This window comes from Pelobates fuscus, chromosome 6, assembly GCF_036172605.1.
Source record: "Pelobates fuscus isolate aPelFus1 chromosome 6, aPelFus1.pri, whole genome shotgun sequence".
NCBI lineage: Eukaryota > Metazoa > Chordata > Amphibia > Anura > Pelobatidae > Pelobates > Pelobates fuscus.
This window is the reverse complement of record NC_086322.1, coordinates 294,462,845-294,481,278: the sequence shown is the minus strand read 5'-3', so window position 1 is coordinate 294,481,278 and position 18,434 is coordinate 294,462,845. Positions and strand designations below refer to the sequence as shown.

General features: G+C 41.0%; 1 protein-coding gene across 1 annotated transcript; it reads left to right on the top strand.

Moving 5' to 3' along the window:
- The first annotated feature begins 683 nt into the window (after nucleotides 1-683).
- Nucleotides 684-10,932, top strand: REM1 (RRAD and GEM like GTPase 1). The gene is made up of 5 exons (XM_063459515.1): nucleotides 684-1,645; nucleotides 5,530-5,800; nucleotides 7,278-7,357; nucleotides 7,876-8,077; nucleotides 8,641-10,932. Exons 2-5 carry the CDS (start codon nucleotides 5,530-5,532, stop codon nucleotides 8,913-8,915), a joined length of 828 nt encoding a protein of 275 aa, XP_063315585.1. The 5' UTR covers nucleotides 684-1,645; the 3' UTR covers nucleotides 8,916-10,932.
- Nucleotides 10,933-18,434: the final 7,502 nt, after the last annotated feature.

Genomic DNA, 18,434 nt, shown 5'->3' with positions numbered 1-18,434 from the left:
TTTCTTGGTGATGAATGTGAATGAAAGCTTGGAATGGAATGTCAGTGATTCTGTGTGCATGTTGTGTGTAGTGTGTGAATGCAGGCACATGTTGATGTGTGTTAATACATTTCTTAGACAGAGAAGCCGTCTGCAACTACCAGGACCCACAGCTACCATTTAAATCAGAGGTGCCCAAAAAGTAGATCCCCAGATGTTTTAAAACTACAGCTACCATGATGCTTTGTCTTTCTAAAGGCATACATAGCACAATGGGAGTTGTAGTTCCCTGATTGAAATGTTCTTTTAGTGATTTATTTAGAATTGCGGATTTTCCCAGAGGATCACAAATTTCATGACAAATAACCAAGACTGAAATCATTCTCCAATGTATTGATTTATCAGCTGGGATAACTTGTCATGAAGTTCACAACTTCCTTGTTAATTCCTCTACTCAGTTCAGTGCGTAAATCTCTGAATAATTAGCAGTTCTAATTCGTACACAGCAGTGGATCGTACAGAGAGTGACACGGTATGTTTTCCCTAGATTTAGTAGGGAATCCTTTTCCTCCCAAATAAAGCATGGAGCAGCAGTGAGTGCTTAAATGTAAGGGGTGGCCTTATCCTATGGAGGAGGAGTTTCCATGCTGTGAATGTGGATACCTTATAAAAAAAACAGCTGTATGAAAGTTCATGTACAGACACCAACAGAATAGACTGCTTGAGAGAGGAGCCAACACATATAGAGAGAGGCAGAGACTGCTTGAGTGAGTGATCACGGCACACACAGAGACAGACAGAGGGGTGACCACTATAGATTGGGAAGAAAAGTCTAATTGAGAGAGCGCCCACTACAGATAAGGAATAAGAGACTGCTTGAGAAAGTGACCATTAGATAGAGGAAGAGACTGCTTGAGAAAGTTACCATTGCAGACAGAGGAAGAGACTGCTTGAGAAAGACCACTTTGGAGAGACGAAGAGATTGCTTGAAAGAGTGACCACTACAGAAAGGGAGAAGGAGACCCTGGAGAAAGAGACTTACTCTTCAATTAGACTGCTTGAGGATTCAACCAGTATAAATACGGCTTGAGAGGGCAACTACAGTAAATAGTAAAATAGACTGCGTGAGAGTGTGCAACCATTATAGACTAAGAGGAAGAGACTGCTCGAGAGAGCAACCTTTCCAGAAAAAAAGGAGACCGAGATTAAGTACTGGATAGGGAGAGAGACAGACTGGTTGAGAAAGCAATTGCTGCGTATGAAGTGACTACTCCATTTAGAGAAAAAGACAGCCTGGTCAGAGTGACCACTACAGAAATAAATCAAGAGACAGCTTGAGAGTGCAATCATTGCAGATGAAGACAGGAAAGGCAAGAGTACTTCATAGAGCAGTCACTGCTGACAGAGAAAGAAACTGCCATGCACGGGTGACAACTGCAGAAAGAGAGGACGAGACTGTTTGAGAGTCCAACTTTTGCAGATGAAGACAGAGAAGAAGAGAGTGCTTCAGAGAGCGACCGCTGCCGAAAAGAAGAGACTGATTCAGGACGCTAGCAAGGCACAGAGAACATCAGAAAGAGACTGCTTCAGATACTGACTCAAAGATACAGCTGAGAAAATTCACTTACAAAAGTCATATATAAATTTCAAAGTGGCTCAATCAAAGGTAAGAACAGAATTGTGGGGGCCAATAGCCCATGCCAGATGTATGTGTGTAGAGTCCCACCACGTATAGCGCATCCATAGACAGAGTGCAGAATACAGTGTGTAGAGAGAGACGTCGTTCACTAAATTAACTAAATAAAATCCAGCTTTGCTTGCCATGTGTTTCACAGATATGGTGATAGTTGTGGCATTGCTATGTTCGGCAAACATTGTCCCCTCTAATGTCACCTAATAACCCAATGCAATTGATGCTGCATTTTTGATGATGTTGTTGGTCTGTTCCTTTGGCTGCGAACTCAAAGTTTCCTTACATTCAGGCTAATCGTTTCACTTCCATCACAAAGCAGACAGACTCCCAGCACATTTAAGGTCAGTCACATCACATTGTATTTCACTACAGATACATCCCAGACAGCCTCGGAGACCCCATCTCGCTGAAAATACACAGAGATTCACAAAATATCTCACTGCAGTTACATCACAGATTGCAAAACCCCCTGCATATCTCATTGCAGTCACATCACAGATTGCAAGACCCCCTGTATATCTCATTGCAGTCACTTCACAGATTGCAAGACCCCCTGTATATCTCATTGCAGTCACATCACAGATTGCAAGACCCCCCTGTATATCTCATTGCAGTCACATCACAGATTGCAAGACCCCCCTGTATATCTCATTGCAGTCACATCACAGATTGCAAGACCCCCCTGTATATCTCATTGCAGTCACATCACAGATTGCAAGACCCCCCTGTATATCTCATTGCAGTCACATCACAGATTGCAAGACCCCCCTGTATATCTCATTGCAGTCACATCACAGATTGCAAGACCCCCCTGTATATCTCATTGCAGTCACATCACAGATTGCAAGACCCCCTGTATATCTCATTGCAGTCACATCACAGATTGCAAGACCCCCTGTATATCTCATTGCAGATATATGAAACCCCCAAATATATCACGACAGACTGCCCCCGTTATATTTCGCCCCACTTAAATTAAAGATTGACAGCCCCTAATATATCTCAAACCTCACACAAGTATGACCCTTGTAATGACTTTATTCCTACCCATTGGATATCATCTAGAAAAACTATTCATATAGGACAACTCTATGTGTGCAAAGCCACAGATTGTGAGATACATTTAAAGAGAGCGCGAGATTGCAGAAGTTTACTTTTAAATAAGATAAAGAATAATACATACGGTATATAACCCTATAACCTCCCCTTTAATTCCTTCTTCAACCTCATATAACGAAAAACTAAATAACTCCTCCTATTACTCCTATTACATACCAAATACCCTATAATTCTTCCTATTAATCCATATGACCCTCTCTATAACTCCTCCCATGACTACATATAATGTTCCCTAGAATTCTTCCTATGACTTTACATAACACTCTTACAGAACTCCTCCTATTACTCCATACAAACCTCCCTATATCTCCTTTTATTACTCCATACAAACCTCCCTATATCTCCTTTTATTCCTCAATATAAGCCTCCATATAACTCCCTCTATTACTCCATATAACCCTTCTTTATAACTTCTCATATTACTTCATATAAACCTCTCTATAAACCCTCATATTACTCCATATAACCTCTCTTTATAACTCCCTCTATTACTCCATATGACCTCTCTCTATAGCTCCTCGTATTACTCCATATAAACCTCCCTATATCTCCTTTTATTTCTAAATGTAAGCCTCCATATAACTCCCTCTATTACTCCATATAAACTCTCTATAACTCCTCCTATTACTCCATATAACCTCTCTTTATAACTCCCTCTATTAATCCATATAACCTCTCTATAACTCCTCCTATTACTCCATATAACCTCTCTATAACTCCTCCTATTACTCCATATAACTTATCTCTATAACTCCTCATATTACTCCATATAACCTCTCCCTATAACTCCCTCTATTACTCCATATAACCTCTCTATAACTCCTCCTATTACTCCATATAACTTATCTCTATAACTCCTCCTATTACTCCATATAACCTCTCCCTATAACTCCTCCTATTACTCCATATAACATCTCTCTATAACTCCTCCTATTACTTCATATCACCTCTCTATAAACCCTCCTATTACTCCATTTAACTTATCTCTATAACTCCTCATATTACTCCATATAACCTCTCCCTATAACTCCCTCTATTACTCCATATAACCTCTCTATAACTCCTCCTATTACTCCATATAACTTATCTCTATAACTCCTCCTATTACTCCATATAACCTCTCCCTATAACTCCTCCTATTACTCCATATAACATCTCTCTATAACTCCTCCTATTACTTCATATCACCTCTCTATAAACCCTCCTATTACTCCATTTAACTTATCTCTATAACTCCTCCTATTACTCCATATAACCTCTCTTTATAACCCCCTCTATTACTCCATATAACCTCTCTCTATAACTCCTCCTATTACTCCATATAACCTCTCTCTATAACTCCCTCTCTTACTCCATATAACCTCTCTCTATAACTCCCTCTATTACTCCATATAACCTCTCTATAACTCCTCCTATTACTCCATATAACTTCTCTCTATAACTCCTCCTATTACTCCATATAACCTCTCTATAACTCCTACTACTACTCCATATAACCTCTCTCTATAACTCCCTCTATTACTCCATATAACCTCTCTCCATAACTCCTCCTATTACTCCATATAACTTCTCTCTATAACTCCTCCTATTACTCCATATAACCTCTCTATAACTCCTACTACTACTCCATATAACCTCTCTTTATAACTCCCTCTCTTACTCCATATAACCTCTCTCCATAACTCCTCCTATTACTCCATATAACCTCTCTATAACTCCTACTACTACTCCATATAACCTCTCTCTATAACTCCCTCTATTACTCCATATAACCTCTCTCCATAACTCCTCCTATTACTCCATATAACCTCTCTCTATAACTCCCTCTATTACTCCATATAACCTCTCTATAACTCCTCCTATTACTCCATATAACCTCTCTTTATAACTCCCTCTCTTACTCCATATAACCTCTCTCCATAACTCCTCCTATTAATCCATATAACCTCTCTATAACTCCTACTACTACTCCATATAACCTCTCTCTATAACTCCCTCTATTACTCCATATAACCTCTCTCCATAACTCCTCCTATTACTCCATATAACCTCTCTCTATAACTCCCTCTATTACTCCATATAACCTCTCTATAACTCCTCCTATTACTCCATATAACCTCTCTTTATAACTCCCTCTATTACTCCATATAACCTCTCTATAACTCCTCCTATTACTCCATATAACCTTTCTTTATAACTCCCTCTCTTACTCCATATAACCTCTCTCCATAACTCCTCCTATTACTCCATATAACCTCTCTCTATAACTCCTCATATTACTCCGTATAACCTCACTATAAACCCTCCTATTACTCCATATAACCTCTCCAAACCTCCTCCTATTCTCTGTATATTCTGTATAATCTCTCTATAACTCCTCATATTACTCCATATAACCTCTCTATAACTCCTCATATTACTCCATATAATCTCTCTATAACTCCTCATATTACTACATATAACCTCTCCAAACCTCCTCCTATACTCTCTATAATATCTCTATTACTCCTCATATTACTACATATCACCTCTTCATAAACCCTCCCTTTGCTCCATATAACCTCTCCCTATAACTCCTTGTACTGTTTGTAACTCCTTCAGTTGCTCCATGTAACTCCTCCATAGTGTTATTTAATGCATTCTACTTCTTTTTGTTTTTTAATTCCTTAAAATAGAAATATATTAATCAAGTGTTTGTTAATAGCACCTCCATTCGTTCTCCCTTTCTTTATGTTTAGATGAGTGGTGCTCGAGCTCCGTTGAGGAGGAGAGCTAGCACACCTTTGCCATGTGCACACCAGCACCGCCAGCATGCCATTCACCATGTACCAGCACCACCTCCATCCAAGCCAGTGCTCAGTGCCCACTGCAGCGGCTCCTCTGATTCAGGGGGCTCGGAAGAGGTAGCCGATGCCCTCTTCAGAGTAGTTGTGCTTGGAGACCCAGGAGTTGGCAAGTCCAGCCTGGTTGGAATCTTCAGGCGAGAACAGGAGATCCAGGAACAACAAGGTGAGGGCACTCATTACAAGGTAACGGAAAAAGCAGGTCACCCATTGAGTGAGCCTAGTGAGTCATGTTTACTGTGTAAGTAAGCAGCAAGCACTAACGGTTTGTATACTGTAACAATGTTTAATAAAGTTGGTGGGAGTAATCAATATATGGTGGTTAGACCTGATTCTGCAGTTGGCTCACATGAGCCGAGAAAGTGCAAGATTTGGAAACATGTGACAAGTCCACCTGTAGAAGGATAAGAGATGTGGGGGACCGTACAGGAAAGAAATGTTATCGTGGGGTGGGCTGTTTAATGAATTTTTTTTTATGTCGGCTATTTTGACCTTAAATTTGAAATCCACTTTGAATTCTCACTTTTAGTAACGACCCCTGTTTATCCTCATTAAGCCAGCTCAAATAAGAGGAGGAGAATTGAACACCCAGGTAGTAGCAATTTAGGGTTAGATAAAGAGTGTCTCACTCATAAATTAAATAAACAATCTAATCCTTTGAATAAGTGATATTATGCAAATTATTTTTTACAATTTATTTGTAATTATTTTACCAATCATGGTGCAAGTAGTATGTGGGGGACATTCCCCCTGCTTTCAGCCAGTCTGGCAAAAATCGGGACTTTTGAGGCACCCAATGTGATGTCTGATCCGCCTGCCAGCACCAGGACAAGCAGACGTTTCAATTTCTCATTATCCATAAGAATCAATGCAAATCTGGATGACAGAGACAAGGTGTGAGCCCTGGGGGTGGTTCACATCTCCAAAAATGTCCCTTGAATACAATTGGGCTGCAGACAAAATAGCAGCCGTAGGAAGAACTATCATTTAAGATGTCCCTCAAATCCTATCTCTTCAGAAGAGCCTCCTAGAGTAACTTCTATTTCACAAGCCTGTCTGTTTATATAATATTATTAGTGTTATATAATATGTAATACGGTCACATCCTGCAGGTTACTCTTCTGTATTAGATATAAACATGGCTTATATATTTATTATTATATTAACCTCCTAAGGATCAATAACTTGTAAAGACTGTCGTGTTGAATAGGTTTTGCTGGACCTTGGTTCTAAGGGGATAAATAGTGGATGAAGGTGTCCTATAAGAATTAGGCTGTAGCTATTATCAGAATTTCACTTTGTACCCCCCATTATGGACGAAAGGGTTTTAAAATCCTCTGGCTGTAACTATACTGTGAATGATGCTTTGTGTGTTTATGAAAAGCTGACCATGTGGGCAGAAGAATTTGGAAGTCACAGGTAGCTAGTGAAAGACTCCAAGATCTCTTTATCCTTCGTTAAGAGGACGTGGGTTGGATCTGTACACTTACATTACGGGATTTAACAGATTACAAATCATAAACACTGCAGAGAGAGGAGAGTGCTCATTCTCACAGCGTGAGCCAAAGTAGGAGTTAAAGTGACAGCAGGCTTGGCGAAGGGATATGTGAGCTCCCGTTTTGATATCTAACCTTCTCTTTCAGAGATGTGTGAGTGTACACTGTCAGTGGACGGGGAAGACACCACTCTGCTATTGATGGACTCTTGGGAATGCGAGGCTCAGGTAAGTTACATTGGGAGTGAGAGGGTCATATTGCAAATTATTGAACTCCATACATAACAGGCCCATCATACACAGCCAGCAGTCAGTAAGCAGTGATGAAAGCAGTCGTTATAACAACCATATTCTTGAGTTTAATCAGTGCAAATTGAAGAGCAATGTTGTATACATTTTTAAAATTTATTTATTTTTTATTATTTTGTTATGTTTCGCTGTTGCAAATATTCACAGATAAAAACACAGAAACATAGAATGTGACGGCAGATAAGAACCATTCGGCCCATCTAGTCTGCCCACTTTTCTAAATACTTTAATTATTCCCTGGCCTTATCTTATAGTTAGGATAGCCTTATGCCTATCCCACGCATGTTTAAACCTCTACCACTTCAGCTGGAAGGCTATTTCATGCATCCACTACCCTCTCAGTAAAGTAATACTTCCTGATATTATTTTTTTTAAACTTTGCCCCTCTAATTTAAGACTGTTGTTGGTATATATATATATATATATTTCTTTTGCAGAAGCCCACAGGGAGCTCTGACAGCCCTATGCGAATAGGCCATGCGTACATTATTGTATACTCTGTGACAGATCGGTCCAGCTTCGAAAGCGCCTCCGAACTCCGGATACAACTGAGGCGAACCCGGCAAGCGGAAAATATTCCCATAATCCTCGTCGGGAACAAGACAGATCTGGTGCGCAGCAGAGAGGTGTCTGTGGAAGGTGAGAACTGCTTTGAAAATGAAAGCCTGTAATTCATGCCAAGTTTGATCGTGTAGCGACTTTTTCCCAAACTCTGTCAGTCTCCACCCTTCCAATTCAGTCATGCTGTGCCAAACTCTGCCCTCCATCAACAACCTCAACTGATTGTGCCAGCCTAGGGCTCTGCCTCTCTCCCACAATCTCTGCCAAATTCCTGCTGTCCTTATACTTGACGGACCGAGCTACCAGACCTCTACTACTTTTTATACAATCTTTTTTTTCCACAGCATGGAAAGCCTTGTAGATCCATTGTATAAGATAGCAATAGAAGATGATTGAAGTTAATAAAGATATGAACTATGCATTAATATGAGATACGGGTAGCCAGCAGTGCTAATTTTGGCTGAGGTCATAGTCTTTTGGCTGAAAAGCCATTTTAGTTTTAGTCGTATTTTAGTCATCTGAATTGTTTGTTTTAGTCTAGTTTTAGCCAGAGCATAGACCATGCCACTCGTTTAAGAACCAAGCGTCCTCGTTGTGCGGCCATAATCTGTGTTCTTACAATGTTTGTACTCATTTCACAGAGGGTCGAGCTTGCGCCGTGGTGTTCGATTGCAAGTTCATTGAGACCTCAGCCGTTCTGCAGCACAATGTCAGAGAGCTGTTTGAGGGAATGGTGCGGCAGATCCGGCTGCGTAGAGATGGCGCCGACACCGGGGAAAGCTACCGAGTCCGGACTCAGCGCAAGGAAAGCCTGGGAAGGAGGGCGCGCAGGTTCCTAGATCGGCTCGTAACACGAAACAGCAAAGCAGTCTTGAGGGTCCACTCACGTTCCTGCCATGACCTCTCTGTGCTCTGAGTGGCCCTCGGCGGAATAAGTGAACTTTTCCATTTACACAAAAAAAAAAACTAGAACTGGCAGTTTGGATCCACGCACGGATTAACAAAGTTCACACTCGTTATGTTACAATCAACATTTATTCTATCATACCAAGACGTGACTTGTGAAAAACGCTATGATTGTCCTCTTTATTAGTCCCCGAAAAATAACTCCTATGTTCACATGAAACATTCATGGGACACCTTTAAATACTGTGACTTTAGTTACTTTATTTCAAATGTCACTTTTTCTGCATTTGGAATGATAAGATCACTCCTATGGGCACCCGATTCATGTTTTAACTAAGCCCCAATGACTCCTGTACACAGCATGCACAAACCATATCTTGGAGGTTTCATCCTCTGTGATTAAAAGTTTAGGTTTCTGAATTGCAGATTGGATTGAAAGACGCCGTGCCCCCCTCTTGCCTGTTTCCATTTCTCATCCCCCTTTCTCCCTCCCCTTGCAGGATTTTATGGAATTCTGCCCAACTCCATCTAATCCGGTACTGACCAAACAGTGGAAAATCTGAGCTCAGTGTTTATGGAGGGAGGCCGGGAGAGGCTGCAAGGGTAGATGGTGGAGAGAGAATAAGTGATGGGTGGAGAGATGAGAACTAGTTAGAGGAGCTTTCCTTTTTCAGTGCTTTAAGGACTTACACCTGGCCGTTCAGATTCTCCCTGTCATCTGGTCTTGCTTACACGTTGAGAACAATTTAGCATTTCTTAAGGGATGTCTTTGATGCAACTGGGTCATAGGACAAGTTGTTTCTGGCGTTTTAGCCATGTGTTAGCAGAGTGCAAGTTCTTTACATGAGATTGTGGCTCTAAATCTGATTGTTCGCCTCGTTTTGGTTACCCAAGTTTACCTTTACCAGTTTTTATAGTCTTTTTTTTCCCCTCTGCGTTATTGTTAGTTTAACCACCGGCATATGCCTCTTCTCTGCACAGAGTAGGTGCCTGTATTTCTGCGTAGATCGGAGTCTCGCTGTCTGGCGTTATATTTATGTGATTTAGTTTCTCAGGGTCCAGGACTCGTAGGTGAGATCCAGTTAATAAATCTCCGTAGAGAATTCCTAGCTATCGGACTTCAATGAAGGCATCCTTGTATCATAGTTCTGTGGAGCATTCTAAAAAAAACGTCAGATTCAGAGTTCTGTTAATGAACTCCAACAATGAGAGTTGTATAAAAGATACCAAGGTATCCGAGATTTGAAAGGAGGCCCCACACACTAGAGAAGGTCCAGGCAGCCGATTTCAGTAGAAGAGGTTTAGGCATCATCAGAGTTCTGTAAAACTGGTACAGATATTAAAGGGACAATCCGGATCCCCAAACCACTTTGGCTCGCTGAAATGCTTTATGTTTGAAGAGTGTGTTTTCTTTTTTTCAAGAGCTGCATAGGGAAGTCTGTGATTGGACAGCCACAGAAAGTCTGGGCGGGGTTCGAAGGGGCGGGCTTACAAAGGCTGCAGACAAGAGATCTACAGTATTTGCAAGCGTTTTTTAAATAATCCTAATGAAAAAAAAATTATAATTAAATCCATGCATGCTTTCCTGGGGGTATGTCTACTAAACAGTGATTTAAAAAAAATTAAAAATAGGGGGATGGGTTGAGCAGTGGAGTGTCCCTTAAGAGATCGGTATGGAAGATCCAGCTTTTAACATTCAATAGAAACGGTCGGCTGTCAGACTTCAGTACAGACGTTCTTGTATTGTAGTTCTCTAGAGCAGTACAGGTGTCAGAATTGTGTAGAGAAAATATGGCTTTTTTTTCATTTTTTTTGCCTGAATTGCAATCAATCCAAATTTAGACTTATCTTCGGGTTATCTGAATTCTGTAACTCCAAAACAGACAGTAGACAAGCATGTTCGTTTGCTTTGTGATTCAGAGTTCCGTCAGTGGTCCAAAGAAAGAGTTGATTGATGTGAACTAAAAAAGCCACAAAATGTTAATTCCATTCACAGATCAAATGAGAAGTAAACCAATAGAGTGGGGGGAAAAGTAAAATCTATATTTAAGAAATACACACTATATAAATGATATCATAATTTAGATCTCTCACTGCTCCTCCTCTTTTTCTCTATATTGGTTACTCTTTTTTCATGTGATCTGTAAATCAAATGGCACAAAAATGTTTAATATTTATATTATGTATATAGTTTACAGTACACCGTGTGGCCCATTTTCGTGCCATTTTCGTTCGCCTGCATAATTTTCACGAATATTTTGCATGGACGATATTTAGATGAGCCGAACTGCCACGACTATCGGGCCACCTGGACTAAATTGTATTATTCAATTGAACTGCATATTTTTGCTGTGCACAAGCTAATCAGAGTTCTGTAAAGGGCTCATGCCATCAGTGTACTGGCCAGGAAGTCTCGTTGTTGTAACGCACTCTGGGCCATGTATGGAGGAGGGAGATGTGATGGAAAGGTTATTTTAAATTTATATATAAAATATATATTTAAGTAACAAAAGGAGAAGCGACCACATAATTTATGCACAGAGTTGATATTGTTTTGGGCTGCCTAAGACGCATGTGCCGGGGGTGCGACAATTACTCTGAAGGTGATGTGTTTCAAGTAGAAACTCACTGAAGTGGACGTGGTGGTTGGAGTAGCCCATTAAATCTAGTTGATGGAATTTGCCAAACTCATGCTAATAGATTAATCTACAGAGCTTACTCCAGCCTTGCTTTAATTAGGATTTCAAAATACAAATTGGGAACAGCACACAGCTTTTACGTAGAAGACCCACACTGTGGTTCCACACAAAAATATACAAAATGTAGAGAATACTAGATGTTCGGGCACACACGGGATGTCCAAAAAGCAGACTTTCCTGGAGTCGAATGGCAAAGTTTCAACTCACACAAGAGCCTTTATCAACTTGCTTGTCAAAACGTTGGCATTTCACTCCCATAAAATCTGCGTTTTGGACATCCTGTGTTTGCCCGGAAATCTGTTCTCTTCATTCTCTCTATATTGAAGACACCAATTGCGTATTGCTCTTTAATGAAAGTTCTAGTCATAAGAAGGTCTTTAAATGTGATCTTGTCTCCCCCGCTGAAGAGGAAATGTGAATAAGGGTTCATGGTGCCATATGATATATCTGAAGAAAAGGGCATTCCTTCTTGCATCATTTAGTATATACCAACCATGATCTGCTATTGCAGAGAGCATTGCCCTCATACAGTAACAGCAGCAGCCTGGGTAATTCAACCTTCTATTCTCACACTGGGATCCTACTGCAGGATTGTCCAACCTTGGCCCTCTAGCTGTTTCTGGACTACATTTACATGATTTTTATTCCATTGGGCATTTGGAAACCCCTGGTGTACAGCATTCGGTCCTTGGAGAAGGTAGACGTGTGATACCATCTTGGTATTGGAGTGTATCAGTAGTACGTGCCATCGTATTAACGCAGTTTTCAATGCGATATTGAGGATGCTAGGGGTGGCCAACGGTAGACGGTCAGATGTTGTAGAACTACAACTTACATGATGCATTGCCATCCTTTTCAACTGAGGTATCTGTGAGCCATAGGAATTGTCGTTTTAAAACAGCTAGATACCTACATTTTTGGACAACACTTGTGTATATGTTTTACAATTATGGCAGTACTTGACGCCACAGCTAGTTGTGAACTATTTATATCCCTTGGTGCCCTGCTAGTCATAAGGCCAGCTGAGCATCACGGGAATTGGCACCTCCAGTGCCAAGATTACCTCATGTGTGTGCCATGGAGGGATTCATTTATGGAGCCACAAATATATTCTAGAAAAATTACACTGGAGATATGAAGAGATGTATGGAAAACAGAAGCTATTGGGAGACCGGGCCCCTGAGAGCTCTGACTGGCGGCCCCAATGTGTTTGGGTGCAGTGTGACCAAATTCCTCTTCTGTGTTTAATGACCTGGCACACATCTAATAAACACAGGGAGCTGCGTGTGCTGTCAGACACTGTCTGTTTAATTGATTTCCTGGGACACAGCAAGGAGACTCTGTGCCTGGGGCCCCCGTGTGTACCTCCCCCTGCAGGGGCCTGGTGGGGGTGATGCTTACTAAGCCCTATATACATTCAGGCATCACAGACCAGATCAATGTGCAATAAAGCCGCACTAGAATACAGAGAGTGAGAACACGTCTCTTATTGGGGGGGGGGGGGGAGACATTGAACAGGTTGGGTGACGGGGGGGGGGGGGGGTGCTATAAATAATCATTAACCAACGGAGGGGTCTGGCCACCCAACATCTCACAGGTAACAGTAATTAAAGTTGTAAAAACACTCTACTGCAATGGGTCCAAACTTTTCACACATCTCTGTCGGTGCTGCTGACAATCTAAAACAGGCTTCCACAAACTCCGGCCCTCCAGATGTTGCTGAACTACAACACCCATGCTTCTATGAATTAAATAGGCTGAGAATCATGGGAGTTGTAGTTCAGCAACATCTGGAGGGCCGGAGTTTGGGGAAGCCTGATCTAAAAGTTTAAAATAGTGATGGGTTTATTTTCTAAACCTTACTCAAGGTATTTCTCTGTATTTACCTGATATCGTGGAAACCCAGTTGCACAGCGGAGCACGGAGTGGTCCTGCAAGGTAAGTAATGTTAGGTTTACTCTGGCAGCTAAGGCTGGGGGGAGTGCGATGATCACAGAAATAGAACTTTAATGGTTAAGATTAGGGTTAAAATCCAGTTTAATATAAAATCTACACAAACTTCAAGTATGATCCTAAACCAACCTTAGACGCAATACCAACCCTGAACATTCTAGCCATACATTTAACACTACCTGTCATGATTTATACTAATTACAGGAAGGCGGTTTTTTTTTTTCTTCACTAATTAGAGAATTGCGGAGAAATTAAATGGGAATTGCGAGTTTCAGGCCAAAGCAGCTGAGCTGGATACCTAGCTAAGTTGGAGAAATTTTGCAGTTTACCTACCTCGGCCTAAAATGTTCAATTCTCTGACGAACTCCCTGATATTTCCCAGTTTAGTGGATAAACCCCCTGTCTACTGACTAAATTTAGAGCTAAGTTAAGGAACATGTGGGAGATGCAAAGTGAAAACCATGGCACATGGAAAAACTTAGTCCATCAATGCAACACTAACAAACACAGGACTCTGTTTATACTTAAAGGAACACTATAATGGAAAAAAATGTTTTGTACGCACTCTTAAAGGGACACTGCAGGCACCAACGCAATGTATGTTTAATTTACAGCTGTGGGTGTCATTGTCTGTTTTTTTATTGTTTATCTTTTGAAAGAGCGCAACGTTTTTTTGATTTTTATTAAAGGGGAACCGCCACATGCCATGCATTTTGACTACGATGTTTTCTTATCTCCTATATTTTGCAAATATGTGTTCGCGAGGGCTGAAAAATACAATTTAATATAGCTCTGTCCTGGTACCGAGTGCCACCATATTGGCCCCCTGTCAATCACTGTTATAAATTCTGCCTTCTGTCGTTGATCAAAGTAAGTTGAGGACGAGAAGCAGAAACAATGTTACTTCTTGTCTGAGCTCCTTTTCTAACCATTAGATTGCAAGCCTTACGGGCTTTCTAGCCATAAGTACTTTATATGAAACAGCTTCAGTGGCTAGATGTCACGTCAAGGTCATTGCTCTCTTTACCTTCTGTATTGGTCTCGGTATATTGTACGGTATATTGCACAGCGCTGCGGAAGATGTTGGCGCTTTATAAATGCTCGGAATAATAATTAAAATTAAAAACATGAATAAATGGTTAAAACAAATTATCAGTAGGTTTCAATGTTTTATTCAGCAAACTATTTCAAGAGTGACAATTCCCCCCTTTAAATATAATACACTAATATGATACATGTGTCAAGTTTGCTGTAACGGTAAGATAAACGTACAGTTATTACAATCAGCTGTGCTACAAAAGGAGAATGGGGCGCTGTCATTTTGACAGTTAGCATCTCCTAGATTGGTTAGAGGCTGATTTGCGGCAAAAGCAACAGCCGTCATGTTTTGCCAGTTCCTACAGCCGTTGCTAGCACTTAGTAAGTTATGTATGTTTCTGCTTATACGTTGCACTGACACATATTACATGAGAGTAATGAACCCCTGATACACTAGAATGTGACTCTAAGTACTGAACTAATACACCCCCCCCCCCCCCCACACACACACACACACACTACAGCCATACACTCTTCCTGATCTGAGGGGGAGAAATGTTAGGAGGGGGGGGGGGGGGGGGGGTCAGGATGTCCTGTTCTCCATGCAGCTCCAGCAACCATTTCATAATGTCCTAGCCTAGAACACCAATTTTGGGACCAGGATGCCCTCGAAATCCGTTCCAAATTTAGACTTTAGTGCCATAAACCCTGATATTCACCCAAATTAGAGAGACACAATAATGTATCAGTGATAACAGTATATACGGACATGTCATGAATCTCCTGTGTTACTGAGATTGTTGGTTACAAAACACAGTTTAGCAGAAGTAGCTGTCCCCTGTGATATGACCGTGTGTGGTGTATGTTTTTAATTTCGTCACTGCTAACTACAAGTCAGGATGTAGGAGGGCACACCATATCTAAGGGACACGTCATGTAACAGCATGTCTTAAATAATGATCTCTCTCTAGGGAGGTCAATGTGAATCTCAACGCAGCCACTGCCTGTGCCACATGCAGATATTTCACTGAGATCAGACGAGAGGAATGTAGATACAGAATGGATAAAGAATTAAACACTTGCTGGGTTTACTCGCTAAAGTCTGGATTCTCAGGAACTCAAAGTAAATTTCACAATGTAGGCCAAAATAGGTAAATTGTTTGGAGAATAACCCTGCTAATTCACAAATGACTTACTGGTAGAGATAGCATGCAGTGTGTGAAATAGCAGATGTGTGAGAGTCTCTAATGCATTTTTGCTTAAAACTCAGATAAGGTTTCTCTGAACGTGGCAATATTATTTTTAAGCAGTTGTGACTGGCGACGTATAAAGATGGTGGCACACTAGACTCTACACCCAGATTTTATTTCGGCTCCCTAACTTGTTTGCTTTGCCCACCTCACCCCTGACCCCACTGGTGCACGTATTTGGGAAACAACAACCACTTTAAAGAGATTTCGACAGTGACACTGTTTTGATTCAAATTACAGCTCCAGGAGTACGGACAATATGTTATGTAAACAGAAAGACTTTCATTTTAGGGTTTCGACATCAACTTCTAATTTACAAGTAATTGGTATCAGGCAGACCTTGGTTAAAGGAATATAATCAAATGTTATGGTTCATAGTGAGTGAGATCTAGTTGTAGAGTGGGTAGACTATCCTGAAAAGCTTACAATCTAATGGTAATGGAACACTTTTAAAATCTAAAAATGTAATGGGAGACTGCACCCCCTCAACCCTCCCCGCCCCCCCTTCCAAAAAAAAAGGCTAAACGGATTCCTAAGTTGTCCCGTGGTACGTTTAATGTACTACAATGTGTGTATCCCTGTGTTGTTAATATGTGTATCCTGTTTTGCGATGTGAATAAATAAAGCTATTATTGACACAGTAAATATTTCCTGCTGGGATTTGTGTGTTTACCAATGACTTTTGATTTGCACTTTAAACCTTCTAATATTGGAAAGAATGAACCCAGGATGGGGCTTTTCACCGAGAAGATGTCATGCCAGTGATGTTAATTGTGTTGCTGGTATTGCTGCAAGACTTATAAGATCAGCATGCTTGCCAGCCTGGTAGCCATGGCTATCCAGTGCAAGACTGCTCGAGAAATGCATGTAATTGACTTGCTTGGAATTAAATGGATGCATTTCATCTTTGTGTTGTGGAGACTTTTCTCTGGTGTCCCCACAACAGCAAGGAGCTTGTCCATGCTCTAGTAATTTCCTGCATGGATTATTGTAACCCTCTCCTAATTGGTCTTCCCAAAAGCCATATTGCCCCGCTACAGTCTGCAATGAATGCTGCCGCCAGACAGATTTTCCTCTCCTGTCGCTCCTCTCACACCTCACCCCTCTGTCAGTCCTTACATTGGCTTCCTGTATCCTATAGGAATCAATTCAAAGTGCTAACCTATAAAGCACTTACCAATTGTAGCCACTCTTATATCTCCTCACAGATCCATAGGTATGCCCCTTCTCGGTCTCTCTGCTCTGCCCGTGACCTTCTCCTGTCCCCTGCTCTCACCCGTACGGCCAACTCACGCTTGCAGGACGTCTCGCGGGCGGCTCCCTTCCTATGGACTAGCCTGCCTACCGCCATCAGACTCTCCCCTAGTCTTCAATTGTTTAAGAAATGCCTTAAAGCCCATCTCTTTAGGTAAGCTAAAATACAGCTAAATAAGCTAAATTCAGCTGCTCCCGATTGAATTGCGATCACTTCCTGACGTCATATACCCGGAACCAGGAAGTGATCGCAATTCAATCGGGAGCAGCTGAATTTCATCGGAGGAACTCATGAATGGACGTTACTAATTGATTGTGGGGTGTATTTAAGAGGGAGGGGGGGGGGGGTGTATTTTATGCATTGTTGTACCTGTCACACTGTTCCAAGGTCCCTGAGGAAGTCCCTGAAGTGGGAAGTGATGTGGGATTATTAAAAATCTTTATTGTACTTGTATTGAATTATTGTACTAACTCCATTTTAACCTTATATTGTGACAATCCTCCATTTTGTCCTCCTAACCTGACTTCTTCAATCCTCCATTTTGTCCTCATGACTTAACTTGTTCATTTTAAAACTACCTTACGTGACTGAACTTCTCAACCCAATTAGTATAGTAGACAAAGACTGTATTTCCTGCAAAGACACAGAAGTTGCTGACTACTCCCTAAACTTGTAAGATAGTATAGTTTGAAGGCCACGAGAACACAGTAGTAATGAAATGTTCTATTCATAAGAGACCTTGCACCTGGACATGAGGCCTGATATCACTGACCGTGTAAAATGACGCTCAAGACCCCCTTATCCCCACCCGTGTCCGGAATAATCCCACCTCTGGTGGGTGGGCACGGGACTAACCTCTTAATTTTTTGAACCAATAAGTAAGACACTAACTCCGACACTTAACAATTAATCCAATTGATGATGTTTATTTGCTGATATTCTAATAATCAATGATGACGCAAAATGCCTCTTAAAAGGGCCTGCGCGCCCGCTTTTTCTTCACTTGCCAATAAACTTTCTCGAAGTTATTTTAACCTGAACCTTGTGTGTCAGACTTAATTACTTCAGCGTATATACGCAATTCAATTTTATTAATTTGGACAGGAACAGATAGACATTTAAACATTTTGGTTTACTTTTAAAAAGTACCATAACAGAAGAAACGCGTTGGACACATTGTGGTGGACAGTTTTTTATTTTGATTTTATGCTGACTGATCCTTACCTATGTGTAAGTAATAAATGCTTTTTGTACTTTGCACAAATCTTTCTAATTTTCATTCTGGGTGCATTTTGTCTTATTTTTCCCTATAAATGAGATTGAAAGACCATACA

What these genes read in the sequence shown, in the direction of transcription:
- REM1 (XM_063459515.1), top strand. Translation starts at nt 5,530, where the DNA reads ATGAGTGGTGCTCGAGCTCCGTTGAGGAGGAGAGCTAGCACACCTTTG. An exon ending in CTTGGGAATGCGAGGCTCAG is followed by an intron (nt 7,358 to 7,875) that starts GTAAGTTACATT and finishes TTTCTTTTGCAG; the next exon opens with AAGCCCACAGGGAGCTCTGA. An exon ending in CAGAGAGGTGTCTGTGGAAG is followed by an intron (nt 8,078 to 8,640) that starts GTGAGAACTGCT and finishes CTCATTTCACAG; the next exon opens with AGGGTCGAGCTTGCGCCGTG.